Source organism: Tenrec ecaudatus, chromosome 10 (assembly GCF_050624435.1).
Source record: "Tenrec ecaudatus isolate mTenEca1 chromosome 10, mTenEca1.hap1, whole genome shotgun sequence".
Lineage (NCBI taxonomy): Eukaryota > Metazoa > Chordata > Mammalia > Afrosoricida > Tenrecidae > Tenrec > Tenrec ecaudatus.
The window spans coordinates 32,683,560-32,704,450 of NC_134539.1; the positions used below are offsets into that span (position 1 = coordinate 32,683,560).

The window sequence follows — 20,891 nt, forward strand, 5'->3', positions numbered from 1 at the left end:
TGAAGTACATAGCTTTGGGAAAAATTCCGGTTTGGGGTGGTGCCCCTTCATAAGCTGGATGAATATCTCTGACTCACCACAAAGACTGCCTCATTCCGGATGAAATTGTTGATACTCCCAAATTGACCGAGTCTCTGAGCCCTGTTCTTCTGAACTATTTCTTGGTTGTTAATAGAGACTTTCTGTTGATATATTTATATCATTGGCTAAGCCAGTTAAATACCTGTTCTGTCTCACCTCAATGTATATTTACTTAATATCTAATGACATATAGTTGATATTTGAATTCTAAGAGTGCTATGCCAACAGCCCACAGGCACATACTTCCTCATTTACTTATATTTTTTCTATAAGAATAAATGACTAAAAATTATTCATTTTAATATTGAAAGACATAACCCATCTTCCAAAGAGATCCCTCTCACCCCGTTGCCAGGCAATGGCTATGTATCTGTCATGACTATTGCCAGGTGGACACTGGGGAATCAGAGCAAGTTGGGTAACACATTTAGGGCTCCCTTTATCATGTAAAGATGTTAGTCCTAAAGGGATGGAGGTCATTTTATATAAAAATAGCTAATTCCCATCCCAGGCTTTTCCCTTGGCAGTATGAGAAGACTTCCTAGTGTGAGAAAGAGCTGCTAAGAGAGGTAATAGGGACCATCTGTCCCTGTCTCCCCCATGTCATTTTCTCTTCTCCCTATGGGCAAAGGAGGATAGGATGGGACCCCCAGCTCCGTGTCATACCCATTCTTTCTACTCACCCAGAGGGGGTTCCTGCTACTGTCTAGAGCACCCAAAGTGAGCTTCTCTGTCTCTTCTCCGTTATTTGTCTCCCACCTCAGAAAGAGAGATTTGTGAAACTGCTGGACCAGCTACACAACTCGTTGAGAATCGACCTCTCCACATACAGGGTGAGTGAAGAGATGGCCCAGAGGATGGGCTGGCAGAATCTCTCCACTTCAGGCAAACCAGACCTGGCTGTCACAACTGATCGTGGATCTGGGTTATAACACCCACATGTGTGGCCAGTGCCACTCCCAAGGGTGGTACTGTAACCTCAAGGACCACCCGGTGTGTAAACAGTAGCAAGGAGGGCCCTTGTACAGGCAGTTAGTTTTCCAGGCCCACTCACATCTTAAAACTGTTAGGACATTTTCATTAAGGAGGCTCTTGGGGATCATCTCATCTAGAATGACCTTTTGAAAAAATTAGACACTTAATTATATTTTATTCTTGCTTCTTTCCCATACACTTCTCATTTTCCAGGGGAAGTGTGAAAATCTGTCTAGGGAGAGAGGAGCTTGGTCTGGACAAGGATCAAAGTTATGTCTGTCCCTAGTACGGAGGAAGGAAATACATGTTAGAAGATGGGCTCCAGGGAGGGGGCAGGACAGGGAAATGAGCAGTTTCTCAGGCCTTCCTGAGTGAGATTGTCTCAGAATGGTTTAATGACTTGCTTTAAAGTGTTGTGACTTTCCAGAACAGTCAATATGCACACATTAAAAAGTAAGTATAAAACAACTCAAAATAAGAAAGTGAGGATTTATCTGCACTTCTAGTGCCTCCATTTGCACGATTAATGGAGAGTTTGACTGTATATCTTATATTTGGCACATAAGTAGCCATTTAAAGGCTAGAAGAAAAAACAAAAAAAAAAACGAACTATGTCCTAAAGTGGAGTGTGGCTAGGCCATCTCTAGCAGCTCCCTCCTGCAGATCATGCCAAAGGGAAGGAATGAGGCATTGCAGGAAGTCTGAAGACCTTGAAATGACTCCCAAAGCTCTGCTATCTGCTGGCAACAGAACAGGGAACTGGGAGTTTCTGTGCAGGAACTACTGGTCCTGGATGGACCTCAGTCTGGTCTGTAGTGTGGCTATACTTACATTCCAGGATATACAGTTAGAATGTATCTTTTGAATGTAACTTTTGGAGTACTCCTTGTTTGGGTATAAGAATCTCCACCCCACCCCCACCCCCCCCAAAAAAAGAAAAGTGTGTGTGTGTGTGTGTGTGTGTGTGTGTGTGTGTGTGTGTGTGTGTGTATGTGTGAGAGAGAGAGAAAATGCTCACGCATTGCATGGAAAGTAGAATTGGGGGCGGGATGCAGTGCTTTCTGGGTGGGGAGCCTTAGGCTCTATTTCTGGCAGGGCCCTGTGTCTGCTCTTCCCAAATAGGGAGAATCTAGTGACTGGCAGTCTGAGGAGTTTCTGATTCATTGACTGGGAAGGCTTTCGTTTTTATTTTGTTTCTTTCTTATACTCGCTTGATTTGCAATAGAATAATTTCCCTGCTGGGAGCCCTGATCGCCTTCAAGACTTGAAGTCCACAGTGGATTTGCTGACCAGCATTACTTTCTTCAGAATGAAGGTAAGGGACAGACTGGACTGGGCATCGCTGGGCAGAGTAAGTTTCATTGGGCAGAGTTTGAGGCTACACGTTTCTTCACTTTCATATCCTGGGTCACATCTGAGCGAGCCCATAGACCATTAATCAACAAGAATGAGCTGGATAGTTCTCCCCCATCAACTCTCCTCGCTACTTGAACCTTGGGTGCAAGGTGCAAAGGCCCACAGAGATAGGAAAGAATCTGGAGGGTTTGGAGGAGTGCTGGAAGGAGATTACACCCAGATGAGCAGGACTTTGGGCCCATGATTCTTCTACTAATTGGCAGGTGCAAGAACTGCAGAGCCCTCCAAGAGCCAGCCAGGTGGTAAAGGATTGTGTGAAGGCCTGTCTGAATTCAACATATGAGTATATCTTCAACAACTGCCATGACTTGTACAGCCGTCAGTACCAGCTGGTAAGATGCTGGGGATCAAGTGGGGCTGGCTGTCAGGGGCTCTTTGGAGCCTGGGCTTTCCTTTGCTGTGGCCGTGGTGAAAGGGAGCACAGGGCAAAGTCTCTGGAATTCTTTTGGATGAGTGAATCGTGGAGTGTGTACCAGTTAGACGATGAGATACATTTGTGGATGGAGAAGGGCCATTAGAAAGGGTCTGAACCAGAAAGTTTACTTTGATTCTAAAAAAAAGTGAAGCTCAATTCTAGCATGATTCAGGAATTAGGTAGTGATAAATTCTCAGTCTATGCCTAAGGCCCTCCTACCTCAAGGTTAGCATTATTTTGACTGACTGAGCCCCTCTCTGCAGCTGCCTTTCTGAGCAACTAGACCCTGGAAGTCTAACTTTTCTCAGTCCTCCGCTCTCTGCCGGGCATGGTGTTCTGGTGCATCTTTACCCAGCTGATCAGCAAGCGTGGCCCTGTCCCTCTGTGAGGCTCAGCTACTCCACCTGCTCTGGGCTGGCATCCTAGCTCAGCACCTGATGACTTTGTGCGTGTTTCTAGAGCTTTCTAACAGTGCCTTTTTTCTCACTTCAAGGCCAGGGCTGCCTCTTGGCCCGATTTCAATTTCCACCTTAGGAATGTCTTCATGACCGTACATTTGCAGAGTAAATAAATTCTGCCCTTCAGTCCAACAAATATGTTTTGAATGTTTGTTCTGGGACAGGTCACTTTCCCTGAACTATAAGAATATAGAGTTGAGAAACACCCAATATGCTCCTCAGTAAATTCATCATCTCCTGGTGAGAAAGTTAAGCAAATACTTCACTCTAATCAGCACCTGGTGAGAAGGGCCTCAAGAAATTGAAGGAATTTGATGGAAGAAGTCACTCCTGACCAGATAGCAGGCAAACCTACATCAAATGAGGACTATTTAGAGCAGACCGTGGAAGGCAGGTAGGCTTGGTACAGCAGATGAGGACAACGCGCATTTCTTGGCCATTGTCCCTTTGGTGCGTCTTCCAACTCATGCTGCTTCCTGGAAGCATCTTGTTGTTGTCAGGTTGACTTTGCCTCACCTCAACCCCATGTGGCAGAGTACCGCCCTATAGGGCCTCTTTGGGAGCAGATTGCCAGATCTTTTCCTGCAGAGGCACTGGGTGGGTGTGAACCTTTCAGTTAGTGACCAAGCACTTAATCATCTGCAACACCAGAGTTCTAAAGAAGCCTGCCATCTTGGTCACGTTGCCCCTCTCATGCCCAAATATGCTTCTCATGCCAACCCTATCTTTAAGACTCCCTCTCCATGAGGGTGCTAAGACCTCGCATTCGTTCTGAAGTTCATGGGAGGTCCTCCCAGGCCCTTGGTTTCGCCACACTCTGGGCTCTTCTGCTCTCCATCTGCAGATTGTCTCTGACTGGGAGAAACCCCTGTTCTCAGCTTTGACACTTCAACCTTCAAGGGCCTACTTGAATATTTGAGCAGTTTCCTAATGTGACGTGAACCATTCAGGGACTGTATAGCTTTTGTACTTTGCTAGCTGCTTTTTAACTTTCTCTCATTCTCATCTTCTCATCACTCATTAATTAGAAATGGAGTAAACCTTCGGCATATTTTTGACTTTTCATCTGCCGACCTTCCATCGATGGTTTACTCGTCCTTCTGTTGGCTTAACAAACTGAGCACCAGGGATTCAGTTGGTTTAAACCTACCTCTAGCTTCGGGAGCTCATAGTTCACTGACAGATATACACAGATCATTGGTGGCTGCACGGAAGTGGGAAGAAGGTATTGCATTCATCATTATTTTTAAAAACCACTTTTACTACATTGTATTATTATATTTGACTGATTGGTCTGTACCAGAGGTCCACAGAGGGTGCTCTGGGAACCCAGAGGAGGGGCATAGCAGGTGAGGGTACCAGGAAATGTCTCCAAAGAAGGGACGCATCCCCTGAATTAGTGAAGAAGAAAGAAAATAGATTGTTTGGAGATGCAAAATCATGAATGAGTATGTTTAGGGAGAAAAAGAAATTTAACCTGAGCGCTTACAGCCTCAGGCGCTGAAGGCTGACCGCCCAGCATCAAAGCTGCTGGCTGGATGGCCTTGGGCAAGCCAAGTAACTTCAGCCTGCCCTTCAGTCTCCTCATCTGTAAAATGGAGAGAAGAACCTTTCCACCCTCGTGCAGTTGCTATGAAGATGAAATAAGACATTGGATGTTAAGTTGTTAGTCAAGTTCTTTGTACCTAATAAAAGAGAAATGATGGTGGTGTCATGAGGAGAGCATAGAAAATACGTGATGTGGGAAGAGGTTTCATGGTGGGTCCTATTCTGAGGGACTTTGTGTCAAGCTACGGAGCTTGAACTTTACTGAAAAGCTTTAAGGGAGGGAGTTGCACCATCAGACTTCTCCTGAAGAAAGGTCACTGACAGCTGCATGGAAAGTGAATTTCATGGACAAAGACCATTTAGGAGGATTGTGAATGATCAGAGCCTAAGCCAGGATAGTGGCAGAAAAGGTAAAAGGAAGAAATGCATTTAAGTCAGTATTTTCCAACATGGGCAGCTCCACCCCCTGAGGGACACCAGAGTGATCCAGGGCAGCTACTAAACCAGACACCTACATTTTACCCTGGATTATGGGCCATAGAACAAACGGTTTCATTGCAAGGGGAGCAGCGAGTCGTCTTTGTTCTGAAAAGGGGACTGTAGGTGGGCCAAGTAAGTTTGGGAGCCTAGGACTTAAGTGATATCAAAAGAGGTCAAGTCAGCAGGATATAGATTCCATCTGGTTTTTAAGCAACTTCCTGGTAATGTGGGCATACGAGGGTCTATGATACCTTTTGATAAAATATGGCATCACTCATAAAAATCCTGTCCCTATCCTTCTGGGCAACTCCAATTTTGCTTTGTCCTATTGGAAGATATGTCCATTCCAACCTCTCTGTAGTGACCCCTACTTGTCCTGTCCTGTCCCAGGACAAGTGGAGCAGGCCCTCTAGTGTATTCCCTTGCTTTTTCTCCACTAACGTGCTGTCTTGTCTAGGGTGTTAGGCTGGGTTGACCAGAGAAACACTCATATAGGTGTAAGAAAAGCTTTATATGAAGATGTATTTGCACATGGAGAAAACATCCTAGTCCAGTCCAACTTGAGTCCCTAAGCCCGATACTAGTCCGTAAGTCCCTCTTTAGACTCATGCAGCCACGTACAATGATGCAAAATACAGGAAGATCGCAGGCCATAGGTGAAAAGTCTTGTGGATCCAATGGTGGTGGCTGCATCTCCAGGGCTCACACAGGTCTCCACCTGTGTCAATAGGAAGGTGAGGGAGAGAGGGGAGGGTCCCAGGACCCTCCTTATGAGGAAGTCACCCACACAAGGAGGCACCATCAGACTGTAACCTGGTTGACCAGCTAGACTCCACCCCTACACTTCAAGTTGACGAGAATTAGGGAAATGCCGCCTCCAGCTAGAGGAGTAGCTTCGTAAATCTTGCCCCTTGTTACATTCAGGGGCCCAGGGAAGCCCACCCTGCTGAAGGTAAGGCAAAGCCTGCGCGCTGCCTCTGTTCTGTGGCTCTTGCAAAACTTAGAATGACGTTATGCATGTGTGTCCTGGGCAGGGACACGGCTGTCAAAGGGGGGCCACCACTCGAGGAGGGCCACAGCTAAGGGTCACATGGAATAGGATCTACTTAGTCTATAAAGAGTTGAGTCTCGGAAACTCACAGGGCAGTTCTACCATGTCCTGTAAGATTTCCATAGGAGTTGGCATCGACTTGGTGGCAGTGAGGGGGCTTTCTGTTTGTTTTTCCCGTTTGTTAGGCAGGGTCAGTGAAAAAGAGAAAGGCCCTCAACAAGATGGATGGACAGTGACTGCAGCAATATGTGCATACATAAAACACTGTGACGGCGGCACAAGAGCAGGCGGCGTTCTGTTCGGTTGGCTGTAAGGTGGCTGTGAGGGGGCATGGCCTGGGGGCTCCGAGCAACAGCGCCGAGACTGGAAGTCTTGTAGAAGACACGTTCTAGGACAGATAGGCTCCTCCTTCCAGAGAAGGAGTAGGGGGAAGGAAAACAAGGAGGAAGATGGAGGACACTGTCCACATTCTACTCGGACTAAACTCTCTCTTCCTGTCTCCCCTGGAACAAGAAGCAGGAGCTCCCTCCAGAGGAACAAGGGCCCAGTATTCGGAACTTGGACTTCTGGCCCAAACTCATCACACTCATTGTCTCAATCATAGAGGAAGATAAGAACTCTTACACACCTGTCCTCAACCAGTGAGTATCACCCCGCTTGGGCCTGTCTGGTTAGTGGTCAGTCTGTCCATGTGTCTAACAGCCTCTTTCTTTCCTGTCTCTGTGTGTTTGCAGTGCTGCCTCCTCCTCCTGTCCGTTCATCTGTCCCTCTGTCCCTTGTATCTGTCTGGTAACTGTTTCTGGAGACAGGTGTGAAACATAATGGTGGGCCCTGTCCAGCCTGAGCCAGCCTCCCTGGAGTGAGAGGCCTCTGGGACTGTAGCTGCCCTAAGAGCCCAGAGGACCCAGAGACCATGTGTGTATGTGTCTGTCCACTGTGAATATAGCAGTTCTTCTTAAAACCCACCCCTTTGCCCTTTCCCCCCAGTCTGTTTCACCTGGGTCTTCCTTCCAGGCTCGGCCCTTTTCCCCTGCTCAGTTCCCTGTTTGGGGGGCACCCTCTCCCCAGACCCACCTCAGCTGAGAGGATCCTCTGCGCCCCCTCTTAGCCTACCATCGGTCCCTGATCCCTGGTTTCCAGATTGAGCCAAGCCCTATTTTCTCGGCTTCTCTTCTCTTTAGCCTGACCTCTAAAAACTTAATCTCTGACTCCTCTTCTTCTTCTGTCATCCAGGTTTCCACAGGAATTGAGTGTGGGAAAAGTGAGTGCGGAAGTGATGTGGCACCTGTTTGCGCAAGACATGAGATATGCACTGGAGGGTAAGGGGCTGCTGCAGCCAGTGCGCTGCTAGGGTCTAGCCCAGGCACCTCATCCCCTGTCCCTTGCTTCTCCCAGGTAACTGCAAGTGCTGGGTGAATGGTACAGTGAGAAATCAGAGGGATTCTGGGCATGGTGGGCAGTCGGCCTGAGGAGACCACGAGTGAAAACGTGGAAGTGGCTGTGTGGGGTTAGGTCCTTCCTTCAAGTTTTGGAGACCCTGCAAGCCTTTCCAAGCTCAGATGACCCACTCCCAAACTGGTGCTCTCAAGTGGCCTGTTCTCAGGCGAATGGTTGTGCATAACTTACCCTCACAGCTCTAAACATCAAGGAACCTTAAACACAGAGGCAAAGTTGCTTTCTCACCCTGAGTGCTGCTTGGCCTAGGTTTCCTTGAAAGCCGCTCTGGGTTGGCATGGTAGAGCCAGAAAAATGCTTCTCCCTGGACGCCTTCTGTAGGGCCAGGTCACAGACCAGTTATGACCCATCTCCTTGACCCTCACTCCCCACTGCGCTCCTCTGACTCACCTGTTGAGCCACATTCCTGGTTTATTTTTAATCAGTGGCAGGCACAAATAGGTAATCCTCAGACTCTTAAACTCTTGAGGTTTAGAATCAGTGATTAAAAGGAGATTAAAGGGGACCTTGAAGATCCTTGTCAACCTTGAGACAACCCAGGCTGCATGTGCAACAGTCTGTGATGTCGTCCCCGAGCAATGGCTCCTCTTGACCACACTGCATCAGCCCAACGAGGCAGTCACCCGTCCCTCTCCCTGAGGCAGCGCTCAGCAAACCCAGCGGGTCATGTGGTTCCAGCTCCTGAAGAGCCCCCACTCCAGTGAGATAAATACGATGGGGAATGGTGTCTTCAACTCCAGGTAGTTCGCACTAGAGCAGAGCTAGCTCTTCAAGGAAAACAACTGCAGGAGTGAAAGGAAGGTCATGCTCCAGGCCTTTTCCTCAGCACCAGCTAAGCCGGTTCTCCAGTTATTTGTCTTATCTTGGGGTTCTAGATGAGATTTCTTTTGAAAAGGGAGTTCTGACAGTGTTTAAAGCAAATACAGACAGAAGGAGTCAATGTCGGCCTACCTTCAAGTCTCAGTTCCACCGGCTACTTAGCAGTGTGACCTTGGATGGAATCACTCAGTTCCCGTGAGCTGTTTTCTCAGCTGTGAGATGGAATGAAAACAGCACCTGTTCCCTTGAACTGATGACGTAAATGAGATATGTAGAACACATGTGGAGCCCGGCCTGGCATTGACTCAGTGTGGATTAAGTCTTAGCTATGAAGGACAATAAGAAACCACTGTAGGCTCTTCAGCAGAGATGCAGTGTGTAACTCATCAGAATATGAGGCAGCTGGAACAGAGAGAAAGTAGCAGCCGAAAGCCCGGATCATGAGGAACTGTTATAATCATTTAGGGTTGAATCATTCGGGACTAGGATTAGAACTGAGAAAGAAGAAATGGGCTTGGAAAGACATTGAAAGGAAAATGAAATAGGAATTAGTGATTGTTGGAATCTGAGGGCAAGAAAGAGTGCAGGGTTTGCAGGTCTGGATGTTAAGAGGACCGCGTCCCTCTGACAAAGCTTGAAGCACTGTCTTAGTCACTGAGTGCAGCTGTAACAAATACCACAAGTAGGTGAGTTGTACCAACAGAATTGTGTTTTCTCACCATGTAGGAAGTTGGAAGTCCAAAGTCAGGGCCAGCCCTAGGGAAGGCTTTCTCTGTCTGTTCTTAAAGAGGGTCCCTGCCTCTCTCGAGCTTTTCTGCTCAGAGCCGAGCCTCATCTCTGCACTCTCCCTTGCTTATTTATTCATCTCTTTTATATCTCACACAAGATTGGCTCAAGACACACCCAACTCTAAATCTGAGCCATTAACATAAGACATAATATACAACAACCCACTCCCCAATGGGATCACTACCATAGACATAGTCGTTAGAATTTTTAACACACATTTTTTGGGGGGTGGGGGTGGGAAGGAGGCACAATTCAATCCATAACATTGTCATTCACCAAATACTTTTAAAAATCAACCTTATTGTGATAAAATTCATATTCATTAAGATAGAAGCACTCTAAGAGTACACTTGGGTAGGTTTTGACCATTAACCCCCACACCTACAGGGACTGGATGGTAGTAATCCAGGTTAGAGATGGGGCATGGAAATGTAGGGGGGATGGGGGAAAACGCTTCCAGGAATAGTTAGGCTGTGACCTCATCAGGGACTGGCGATTTAACTGTTTGTGGGTAAAGAAGAAAAGGGGAAACTGGAAGATGAGGCTCAGCCATGAACAAGAGAGATAGATTACCTAGTGCACTCAGTTCACCTTCAGCTGCAGATGTGACTATGAGGGATGGAAGCTCAAAGCCAGGCCAAATGGGTATGACCAGGGCCAAAGCGAGATCTGGGGGAGCCATCAGCAAAGGAGCTCTTCAAGGTTGAAAAGTAAGTCAATGAAAGGAAGACGAGGGCGGTCAGAGGGCGGGAGGCGTGACAGATAACCACTTGACATAGGAACTCCCACCATTGCCAGTACCTCCAACATCCGCTGAGTGGGTAGAGCATGATTCTTCGGGACTTGCCCAACAGCTGGAGGTATGACCAGTGTTGCAGCACTCACCCGGCTGGGGCGCGTGCCGTCAATTAATGTGGGGTTGGAGTTTGAGACGAGGGTACAGAGAAGAGGTTTGGCAGTGAAAGTGGGAATTACAGGCAAAGCAGGTAGGCTTTGCGTGATGGGGCAGCCCTGACAACACTTTCAGTGGAAGGAGAGGGCCCTCCTCGTGGTACCTTTTCATGGTTCTGGGTTCATCAGTGGACAAAACGGGATCATCCTTGAGAGAGAGCCTCTCTGGTGTCCTGGATTCTTTCCCCGCTTTTTGTTGCTCATTGAGATCTCTGATTACAAGCAATCACTGTCATTTGTATACAAGAAGGCCTCTTTCTTGGCGATCAGAACAGTGGGCTTTATTCTTTGCCTTACCCTTCCCCCTCTCTTGGTGACTGCTTCATAGAGGCACAGTGAGTGTACTTTATGTTGAAACGGCACTGCCTGTAGTGTCGGGAGGTGAAAATCTGGGGAATGGAGCCCTCCGACTTTGAGGCTGAGCCTGGGATCCCTTGACCTCCTCCAGTGTCTGCTACCCTAGCTCACAGGGCCAGCGGCCCCACACAAGATGCTCTGACTTGACTTCGAGGAGCTTTACCCACAGCAACTCAAGGTTGAGCAGCCGCATCTCCAAGGACGCTGAGTTTCTCTGTTCGCGGATTCGCTGCCTTACCATTGCCCTCTGCATCTAGTTGCCCTTTATTGCTCAGCCTGGTGCTTCCACTGAGCAGGGTGGATGAAGAGTCCGTGGGTGTGGCCAGTGCGACAGACTCTCAGAGTAGGCTGTGAGTAATCTTTGTCCCAGATTTCCCAGAAGGCTCTGGAGATTTAGCTAGATCTTTTGAGTCCATAATCAGCGTCCCAATTTCTGCAGCGTGAAGGTCCTCTCCTCTGGCGCTGTTTCCATGGTTTCCAAACAGACGGTTCTTATTTGCATACTTCTCAGAGGGCTCCTCCTTTTCTGTGTCTCGGCTCTGCCTTGGAGCCTTCCCGTTGGCCCGGAGATGGTGCTGCAGCATGGCTGCTCAGCCTGCCATCTCGGTTTCCCTGTGTCTGAAGTTGTCGGTGACTCTTATTGCATGCATGGCACATCTCTGCATCTAAACCCAGCTGGAGCGAATGGCCCAGCCACTAGGCGAGAAAAGCCAGAAGTCTCCAGTGGCAGGCAGTCTAGCCTTGAACCAGCATCAGTACCCACCTCCCTTTCTTTGCTTCTTCACCCGGTGTCCCTGACCCTACTTCCCACTTCGTAAACTAGAGCAGGAAAACCGGAGAGCCTATCTGGCTTAGTCTCTCGATGAAATTTAGAGCCAACTCTGGGGGGTGTGCTGAGCACAGTGCTGCTCTGGGAGGTGGTTGTGAGGAGGAGATTGGGCGTCATCCCTGTTTTCAAACGTCTGATAAAGCCACCTGACTAGCTCTGCCTTGGGAAAGCTCGGACACCCTGGCCTCTACGGCCAGGATCTGACTCAACCTCTCCCCATCCCTAGAGCATGAGAAAGACCGGCTGTGTAAGAGCGCTGACTACATGAACCTGCACTTCAAGGTGAAGTGGCTCCACAATGAATATGTGCGGGACCTGCCTGCCCTCCAGGGGCACGTGCCTGAGTACCCCGCGTGAGTCATGATGTGGGCACTGAGGACGGAAGGGAAGAGAGTCCCGGTGGCTGGAGGGGTGGGCAGGGGCCAGTCTCCTTAGTTCAGTGCAGCAAGGCTGTTCTGGGCTCTCCTACAGAAGGAAAGGGTTGAGCAATATCCTGCCTTCCAGAAGATCCCAGTCTGGTGGAAATGTCAGGCACAGGGCAAAAGCCATGAGCTCCAGCCCCCCCCCCCCCTTGTCCACAGGTGGTTTGAGCCGTTTGTCCTGCAGTGGCTGGATGAGAATGAAGACGTGTCCTTGGAGTTCCTGCGGGGGGCCCTAGAACGCGACAAGAAGGACGGTGTAAGTGGGAAGCTTGGATGGCCCAGGGCTTGCTTGGGGCAGGTCAGGTTTCCAGCAATTCGCCATCTGCAGACACGTCTTGGGTTTTGCCAGCACGGCTATCCCTGGCCTGCGGAGTTCCTAAGAAGGACTCCCGAAGGCCACTGATTCAGCCCTGTTGGCCCGAGGACAAGCTGATAGCTGCAGAAGGTGACCCCGTGTGTGGCCTTGCTTAGTTCCAGCAGACATCCGAACACGCGCTCTTTTCCTGCTCCGTGGTGGACGTCTTCACGCAGCTCAACCAGAGCTTCGAGATCATCCGAAAGTTGGAATGTCCAGACCCTAACATCCTTGCCCACTACATGAGGAGATTTACCAAGGTGATCGCGAGTCCCCTTCCCCTCTTCCTTACCGCCACCACCCTCACAGCCTCGTCACAGGGCTGAGCTCAGCCTCCCTTGGAGGGGCCTTCAGGGAAAGCCTGGCACCACTCCCGTCTCGTGTGTGTGTTGGGGGGCAGCCAGAGTACCTGCCTCCGTGCTGTCCTGGGTTGCGAGATGCCCCATCCTTGGGATTTATCTGGGCGAGAGCTCAGGGAAGAGCTCGGTGGGCTTAAGTGAGGTCTCCTTTCCCTTTCTCCTCTCATCTCAGACCATCGGGAAGGTGCTGATGCAGTATGCAGACATCTTATCAAAGAACTTCCCGGCTTACTGCACCAAGGAGAAACTGGTGAGGCTCTGGCCCCAAGCCTCTGAGAGGCAGGGCAGGACATTTGAACCCCCTTGCTGTTGAGGCCGTCCTCAGAGCTCAGGGCTGGGTCGGTTCTCCCGACTTCCAGTTCAGGCCAGTTTGCCCCCTTGCCCATCTCTGGGCAAGTTTGCCCCCTTGCCCTGGCTGGCTGGGCTGTGGTCTCTGGAGAGCTATGCCTCAAATGTCAGGAAGTTGGCCAGGACTTCCTCTGAGTCTCCACTTGGTAGTGTATCTTAAGCTTTTGGTCTTTTTTTCCCTCAAATATTAAAGAGGTAGGAAGGATTGTGCTATAAACACCTGTGTGCATACCACTCATCTTAAAAACCCAAACATTTGTTCGTGATGTTCATTCCTGAATGGCCTCCAGCTCTCCATACTCGGAGAGAAGCCTGAGTGATCTGTGTGGTGAATTCCCATGGCTTTCAGCATAGTGTGAGAATGGGGCCAGGGCGCTAGGCTGGTGGGCCTTGGGCTGAAAGGGCCCAGCTTCAGCCGCCCCTCTGTCTCCAAAGCCCTGCATCCTGATGAACAACATGCAGCAGCTGAGAGTCCAGCTGGAGAAAATGTTCGAAGCCATGGGAGGCAAGGAGGTAGGTCTGGGGTTTGGTGCCCTGCACCTTCCCTCTCTTCCCGAGCCTACTTGCCGCAGACCACTGCCCTCTTTGGAACTGGTATTAGCCTGGAGTGTGGGCTGCCTGAAGAGTCGACCCAGGCACTGGGACAGAGCCTGCAGGAGGAATGGGAACACAGGCAGGAAGAATAGGCTAAGAGAACGAGCTTACCAAACCACCCTTTGTGGATACAGCTGGACCCTGATGCGGCAGACAGTCTGAAGGAGCTTCAGGTGAAACTGAATACAGTTCTGGACGAGCTCAGCATGGTGTTTGGAAACAGGTTAGTGACCTCAAAATACAATGGAGCTGCTGGCCCTCAGAGCCCGGTAGGGTCTCTGGCCGATCCCAAAGTCCACACCCCACATTGGATCACCTGGCTGCTCTTCCCTCCTCCTCGGCCAGGCCCTGTGGCAGCTGCACCGTGAGCAGGTTGTGATGGAACCAAAGAGCTGGTGCTGCTCCAGGCCAGGAGGTTTGGGGAGGGGAGCGTTGCATTGTAGGCACGTGTGTAGTTTCCAGGTGCGGATTGATGAGTGTGTTCGGCAAATGGCTGACATCCTGAGCCAGGTCCGGGGCCCAGGGAACGCATCCCCCAACGCCAGGGCCTCCGTGGCTCAGGATGCAGATAGCGTGCTCCGGCCTCTCATGGATTTCCTGGATGGCAAGTAAGTATGGCCCTCGACGGTCCTGTGGGGAAAGCAAGGCCAAGGGACGTGGGCGGAGGCATCTCTCCAGGAGGGGTTCTCGAGCTCTGCCCACAGCCTCACCTGTGGCCTGGGCCCACAGCCTGACACTCTTTGCCACCGTGTGTGAGAAGACGGTTCTGAAGCGAGTACTGAAGGAGCTCTGGCGGGTGGTCATGAACACACTGGAGCGGATGATTGTCCTGCCCCCCCTCGCTGACCAGACGGTAAGTCAGAACAAGACACTCCATTTCCCTCCTGCTTCCGGATCAAGTCCGGAGGGCTCTGCTTAGTCTGCTTCCCTCTGCCTAGGGCACCCAGCTGATCTTCACTGCTGCCAAGGAGCTGAGCCAGCTTTCCAAACTCAAGGTTCTGTGGGTGTGGGGTCTAGGGGGTGGGGGCTGGGCAGAGGAAATTGGAGCTCAGGAGCCTGGAGAGGAGGGGAAAGAGGGGAAGTCGCAGACAGCTGTGGGGCACGGCTTTCATGACAGTCAGGACATGGTGCACTCTTTGGTGTTCCAGGACCACATGGTGCGGGAGGAAGCGCGGAGCCTCACTCCCAAGCAGTGCGCTGTTCTCGACCTTGCTCTGGACACCATCAAGGTGGGACCCTGCCCCTTTCCCACCCGGCCTTACTACCATGCCCAGTGGGTCCAAGTGTGTTAGTCTGCCAGACTAGGGGTCTCCTTGGGTCTCTTGCCACTCCACATCCAGAACACAGGGCTGTTTGAGTTCATTGACGCTTTCTGCTGTACCCACATGCCTGGTTTCCACAGGCTTCTGAGACTCACTTGGGAGCCAGCAACAAGCATCTCCTGAGCTGTCTCCAATGGCTCACTGTGGGCCAGGGCACTTTTTCTTAGGTCTGAGGACAAGGCCCTCACTTGGTTTCTCACTGCTGTGCCTCGGTGTGTCCCACTGGGAGTTACTCTTCCAGATCTCGATGCTCCATTGGCTGGCTTTCTTTCCTTTCACTAAAGCATAAGTCCTTTGCACTTTCGAAGGAGCATTCTCTGCTGTATTTCATGTTTCATTTCCATTGTGGAACGTACATACCAGGTACTGTGCATTACGAAGGGTACCAAGGAAATAAGATCAGGTGCTTTTAAACTCAAGACATTGATAATCTGGCAAGGAAGTAACCAAGCAGGGACATGTAAGCTGTGGTTCAAGGAACTTGGCAGAGGCCAAGCTTTCTAAAGGACCAGAAAGGCAACAGAGCGCTTCTGGCCCTTCCCCCTGCCTGAAATGTCTCTTGGCATTATCTGCCCTGATCGACCCACCGTCAGCCACCACCTCCAGGAGCTCTCTCCTGCCGAGCAGCTCCTTGGCTCCGCAACACAGCCTTGTGTGTAAGGCTTCTCCCTATCTCCCCTGGCCCCAACCACGGTGGAGAAGGATGGTTCACCCTGAGCCTGTGACTCGGCTTTCCTAATCTTACTGTTTGTTAAAGCAGCACTTACTGTCATCACCACTCCCTCCTCCTGGCTTCTTCTACACCTCCCTGAACCTCTATTCCAACAGGCTTTTTCTGGCCACAGTGTTGTGGAGCTGCCATGCCTGTAAGGGGATGAGGCAGTAACAGCTGCTCTCTGTTCTTTCAGCAATACTTCCATGCAGGAGGCAACGGACTGAAGAAAACCTTCCTGGAAAAGAGCCCAGATCTGCAGTCCCTGCGCTATGCCCTGTCTCTGTACACGCAGACCACAGACACACTCATCAAGACCTTTGTGCGGTCCCAGACTTCCCAGGGTAAGCCCCCAGGGCTTTGGGTTGCCATCCCCCTCCCAGGTATAGCTGTACCCAACCTGCCTGCGTCCTCTCCTCCCAAGGACAGATCCAGCTCCTTCTTCAGACATCCCTTCAAACAGAAGGGAGCCAAGTAATCAGGCCCCACCCCTCCTGTACTGGATCGCATCGCGCACCTCTATCCCACAGAAGCTCACCCACCCAAACCAAACCCACTGCTGTCCGTCAATTCTGACTGACCCATGTGGGCTTCCTGAGGCTATAACTCTTTGGAAGCAGCCTCACCTTTTCCCAAGGAGTGGCTGGTGGGTTTGCAGCACTGACCTTGCAGGTAGCGGTCCGCTGCTTATTCAACAGGACTACCAAGCCTCCTTGGGGAGTCATAAAGGCCTGGGAGTAAGCCTGGGGCTTCTTTCCCAGACCTCAGCGGATGAGCACATTTATGGTGAACACCAGGAGCCTGGTTTGGGATCAGAAGAGGGCAAATCTGTGAGGAAGTATTAGAAAAGATTAGTTGGGACACTGTGGGAAGTTTATAGCTTTGGCAGCTTTGTCGGGAAGTTGTCCTGCAGAGAGAGAAAAGACTCTCCAGTGTTGCCAGTGTGGTGACTGAGAGGCCACCCATAGGAGAGGGTGGGGAAGGGTGCAGCTCCTGAGGCCCGGCATCTAGGGTAGGAAGGAGGGAGAGCAGAAACAGCTATGAGGAGACGGGGCAACCTTCACAGAGCTGTGCACATGCAGAGGCTTTGTCCTCCGTGGTTTGGGCTTTTTAAAAACATTGGGTCTTCAGATCTGAAAAGGAGGTTGGCTGGGGGATTATATATGTAGGCAGGGTGGGGGCTTTCCAGTAAGAGTCATGGGTACAGGGAGAATCCCACTGTGTCTGTGCTTGTTTCCTGCCTCTTGGCATCTTTGAAGAGCGCAGGAAAGCAGAATCCGCAGTCTCTCTTGTCTGCCCCACTGGTCTCAGACCCCTTCTCTCTCTGCTCTTCTGCCCTTGATCTGGTTGTTCTCCAAATGTTGGAGCTTAATCAGCAGCAGCAGGCATGGATTCCTCTCCCCACCTCACGCCCGTCTCCGTGCTCCTCGGGACACGTGGAGAGCTGCTCTGCATGGCTGTGAACTCCTGAGAACTCTAACTGCTTCTTCTCTCTTTGTTCTGCTGCTGCTACTACCCCTCGGCATGCCTGGGCCCGCTCAGTACATGGTGGGAAAGGGATTAGGTTCACTGCTAACGAGGACATTCGACCAGAAAAGGGTAGGTTGTGTCCTGTCAGATGTGAATTTGACATGAGCGAGTCTACCATGGGGTACCTACCATTGACTCCCCTGTGAATGAGAGTAAGCCCTTCATGTTGGCGGTAGGGACGGGGAAAGAGGTGTCAGGGTTCAAAGGCTCTATCCCAACTTTCACAGATGGGAGCTGTTTTCTGGAAGCTCACTAAGAGTGACCACAGTCCTGCCCTAAGAACCCTCTGCCCCAACAAAGAAGAGTTGGTACAGGGTGCGGCGGTGTAACGGGGTTTTCATCAAAACCACAGGGACCTCTGCGGAAGGTTGCCCTGCATGTTGGCTCTTTCCAGAGATTCGCGTTGGGAGCTGTTCTGTAGAAGGATCCAGGTTTAAGTAGGACAAAGCACTTTGTACAAAGGGCATCCTCCCAGGCAGAAATCTTAGGTCAGGCAGCAGGGTGCTTTCAGCTAGAAGGAAACTACTTTGTTCCACTAGAATCAGTGGTTCTCAACCTTCCTAATGCCATGACCTTTTAATACAGTTCCTCATCTTGTGGTGACCCCATCTATAAAATTGTCTTTGTTGCTATTTTATAACTCACTTTGCTACTGTTATGAATCAGGTGACCCCTGTGAAAGGATCATTCCACCCCCAAAGGGGTCAAGACCCACAGGTTGAGAACTGCTGCTCTAGATGGCCCGTAGGTGGGACATCGTTCCCAGATGTACTAGGGTGACAGTGCTGCCCTTCTCCAGCATCTTTCCATGACAGATCCTTCCGTCTAGGAGATAGGAACCATTCAGGAATCCTGAGAGTCCTGGTTATTTCGGGGTTTTTATTTAACAGTTTTATTGATGCTTAATCCACTTCTCACCCAATTCAACAGTTCAGTCATATCAAGAATTGTACAATCAATACCACAATCGATTTCAGAACATTTTCTATTTTCCCCCAATGATTAAATCGCCTTAAAATGAGTTGTGTCATCACCTTCAGTTCTAGTGCTCACTTCCCCGCCCCTTCCCAGCCCCCGGTTTATTTGTCTAAGAATTTCTGCAGAAGCTCCCAGCCTAACTGTACAAGAGCCTCACCTCTCCCTACTTCTTTCCCTTCTCCTGTTGCCTCCTGACGTGAGGTTACTCTGCGGCCTTGCCTCTTGCTTGAGGGGGAAGGTGGTGGCCTCCTAACTCATCACTTTTACCTGAAGCCCTGCAGTTCCTAATGGGGGACTCACCTGACCTTTTTTGTCCCTCAGGGTCTGGTGTGGACGACCCTGTGGGAGAAGTCTCTATTCAGGTGGACTTGTTTACACACCCTGGTACTGGGGAGCACAAGGTCACAGTGAAAGGTGAGTGGCATACAGTCACCCGTGCTGACTTTTCCCTGCCCGGCCCTCCAGCTCAGCCTTCCTCCAAACAATGCCCACCAGGGTTCAAGTATCCCCCACCAATTTTCCTTCTTTGGCAGTGGTAGCTGCTAATGACCTTAAGTGGCAGACAGCTGGCATGTTCCGGCCCTTTGTGGAAGTGACCATGGTCGGCCCCCACCAGAGTGATAAGAAACGAAAGTTCACAACCAAGTCCAAAAGCAACAACTGGACCCCCAAGTACAATGAGACATTTCACTTGTAAGTTACAGGGTGGTGGAAGACCTGGGGAGGGGTGGTGGGTAACCTGGGGGTTGAGACCACAGAGGAGATAGGCGGGACGGGACGGATAGCAGGCTGGGGTAAACTCGGTTGAAGGCTCCCTCAGCTCCGGCCTCCCATCTGTCCCCCTGTGCTCACAGCCTCCTGGGAAACGAAGAGGGACCCGAGGGCTATGAGTTGCAGATATGCGTGAAGGATTACTGCTTTGCCCGGGAGGATCGTGTGCTGGGCCTGGCTGTGTTGCCACTGAGGGATGTGGCCGCCAAGGGCAGCTGTGCCTGCTGGTGCCCCTTGGGCCGGAAGATCCACATGGATGACACGGGCATGACCATTCTCCGGATTCTGTCTCAGAGGAGCAATGACGAGGTGGCCCGAGAGTTTGTAAAGCTCAAATCGGAATCCCGGTCTACAGAGGAGGGGAGCTGAGAGCACCTTAGGTCCCCGGTGCCAACCCGGCAACACTGCTTCCACAAATCAGGGCCATTGAGAGTTCGCTACGTAGCCAGCTTAGGGTCCTTCTAGTCAAGAGGCTGACTCCTTCGGTTAAGGTTAATACAATTTGGGGGTGATGAGGGTCTGGCTTTTCCCAGAAAGGACCGTGAACCCCTGACTAGCAGGCCAGTGGTGCTAGGAGCTGGGCTGGGGGGGTTACTACAAAGGGAGATTTTTCCACGAAGAGAGGAACAGGCATTGCTGACTGTCAACCATTCTTGGTAGATAACCCCCTCCACTCTATGCCCTCTCTAGCCGCTCACCCTAGCACACCGCATCGTTAGACACATAGGTACCCATGAACAGGTGTGGGAGACCTGGAGCTTGTGCCTGGTCGGCTGCATAGTCAGTTGAGCCTTCAAATACCATTTGAGCCCTGTGGTCCGATGGAGTGTGGACAGGTCCGGAGGACAGAAACAAGAGAATAGAATTCAGACAGTCCCTTGAGCAGAATCCACCGGTCTTGTGTGGCTCCAATGTGAACAAGGCTTTGAAGCTGAACAAGATGCCTTCCAGAACTGAGCTGTGCTAACCCACCTCCCAGATGCTCTCCGTCACGAGCAGTCAGGCTCACATGGTGCTTCAGAGACCGGAGCAGGATCCTCAGTCGAGCCCCAGCGGCAGGAGCCTCTGCATAGTAGCCCCCTCAACCTCCCTCCTGCCTGGCAGAGGCGGGATGCTGCTGTTGTCGTCTGGGCCTGAGGGTGAACTGAAGGAGCTGGGAGAGAGGTTATATGCCTTTCTCAGCTAGGACCTGAACAAAGCCAAAAACTGTGGAACCCGTCTAGAACAGGGCCTCGTCACCTTGGCCTCTGGCTTTGGGCTGCCCTCCACCTTACGGAAAGAACCTGGGCTTTGGACTCTCCTTGGCCCCTGGGTCAGCTATTGTGCCCTCCACAGATGTTCACCCCTCCAGAGGAGCTTGGAAGCTAGCCCTCTGTATAGGCTAGATGGAGCGGGGGAGGGTGGACGTGGACTCCACACTCCCCAAGAGGTCTGTCTGAGGCAAACCCTTTCAGGGGTTGTCTGGACTTCTCAGCCCTTGCTCTCAGCGAGGTGGCACAGCCTGTGGATTTCCTTGGTAGCAGATTCCTGGATGTCCTGAGGAAATCCGCATCATCCACAGTCATACTGGCCATTACATGAAACAAGAAACCAAGCATTTATTGTTAATTATTGTATGTGCCATTGTTACGGGAAATTATAGGCTAGGCTGTAATAAATTATCTTATAGCAACCTCTGGGGTCTGTTCATTCTGAAACATGGAGAGCCACAGAAAGGACTAGCCTACCTAGTGCCAGACAGTGGGCGAGTGGCCACCTGCTGCATCACTTCCCTTTCTGTCCCTATAGCAGCTCTGAATAAACACCAAGTAGTAAGAGAGCGATTGGGCTCTTTACCAGAGACCACCAAACCCAGAACAGACAAGGGGCCTAGGGC

General features: G+C 50.8%; 1 protein-coding gene across 2 annotated transcripts in view; it reads left to right on the top strand.

Annotated features, from left to right (window-relative positions):
• UNC13B (unc-13 homolog B) overlaps positions 1-20,677 on the top strand; it is a 208,662-nt gene extending 187,985 nt beyond the window's left edge. Inside the window, exons 21-39 of one of the 2 annotated variants that reach the window (XM_075560089.1) lie at positions 846-914; positions 2,282-2,371; positions 2,676-2,804; positions 6,938-7,065; positions 7,658-7,743; positions 11,851-11,977; positions 12,206-12,302; positions 12,518-12,661; positions 12,933-13,010; positions 13,544-13,621; positions 13,837-13,925; positions 14,158-14,310; positions 14,432-14,555; positions 14,641-14,697; positions 14,851-14,931; positions 15,933-16,080; positions 18,566-18,658; positions 18,778-18,937; positions 19,099-20,677. In XM_075560089.1, coding sequence (XP_075416204.1) covers positions 846-914; positions 2,282-2,371; positions 2,676-2,804; positions 6,938-7,065; positions 7,658-7,743; positions 11,851-11,977; positions 12,206-12,302; positions 12,518-12,661; positions 12,933-13,010; positions 13,544-13,621; positions 13,837-13,925; positions 14,158-14,310; positions 14,432-14,555; positions 14,641-14,697; positions 14,851-14,931; positions 15,933-16,080; positions 18,566-18,658; positions 18,778-18,937; positions 19,099-19,384 — 2,217 coding nt within the window. In that variant the 3' untranslated portion in view covers positions 19,385-20,677. The remainder of the gene's footprint in view (positions 1-845; positions 915-2,281; positions 2,372-2,675; positions 2,805-6,937; positions 7,066-7,657; positions 7,744-11,850; positions 11,978-12,205; positions 12,303-12,517; positions 12,662-12,932; positions 13,011-13,543; positions 13,622-13,836; positions 13,926-14,157; positions 14,311-14,431; positions 14,556-14,640; positions 14,698-14,850; positions 14,932-15,932; positions 16,081-18,565; positions 18,659-18,777; positions 18,938-19,098) is intronic. The other variant, XM_075560090.1, reaches the window with a different exon arrangement.
• Positions 20,678-20,891: the final 214 nt, after the last annotated feature.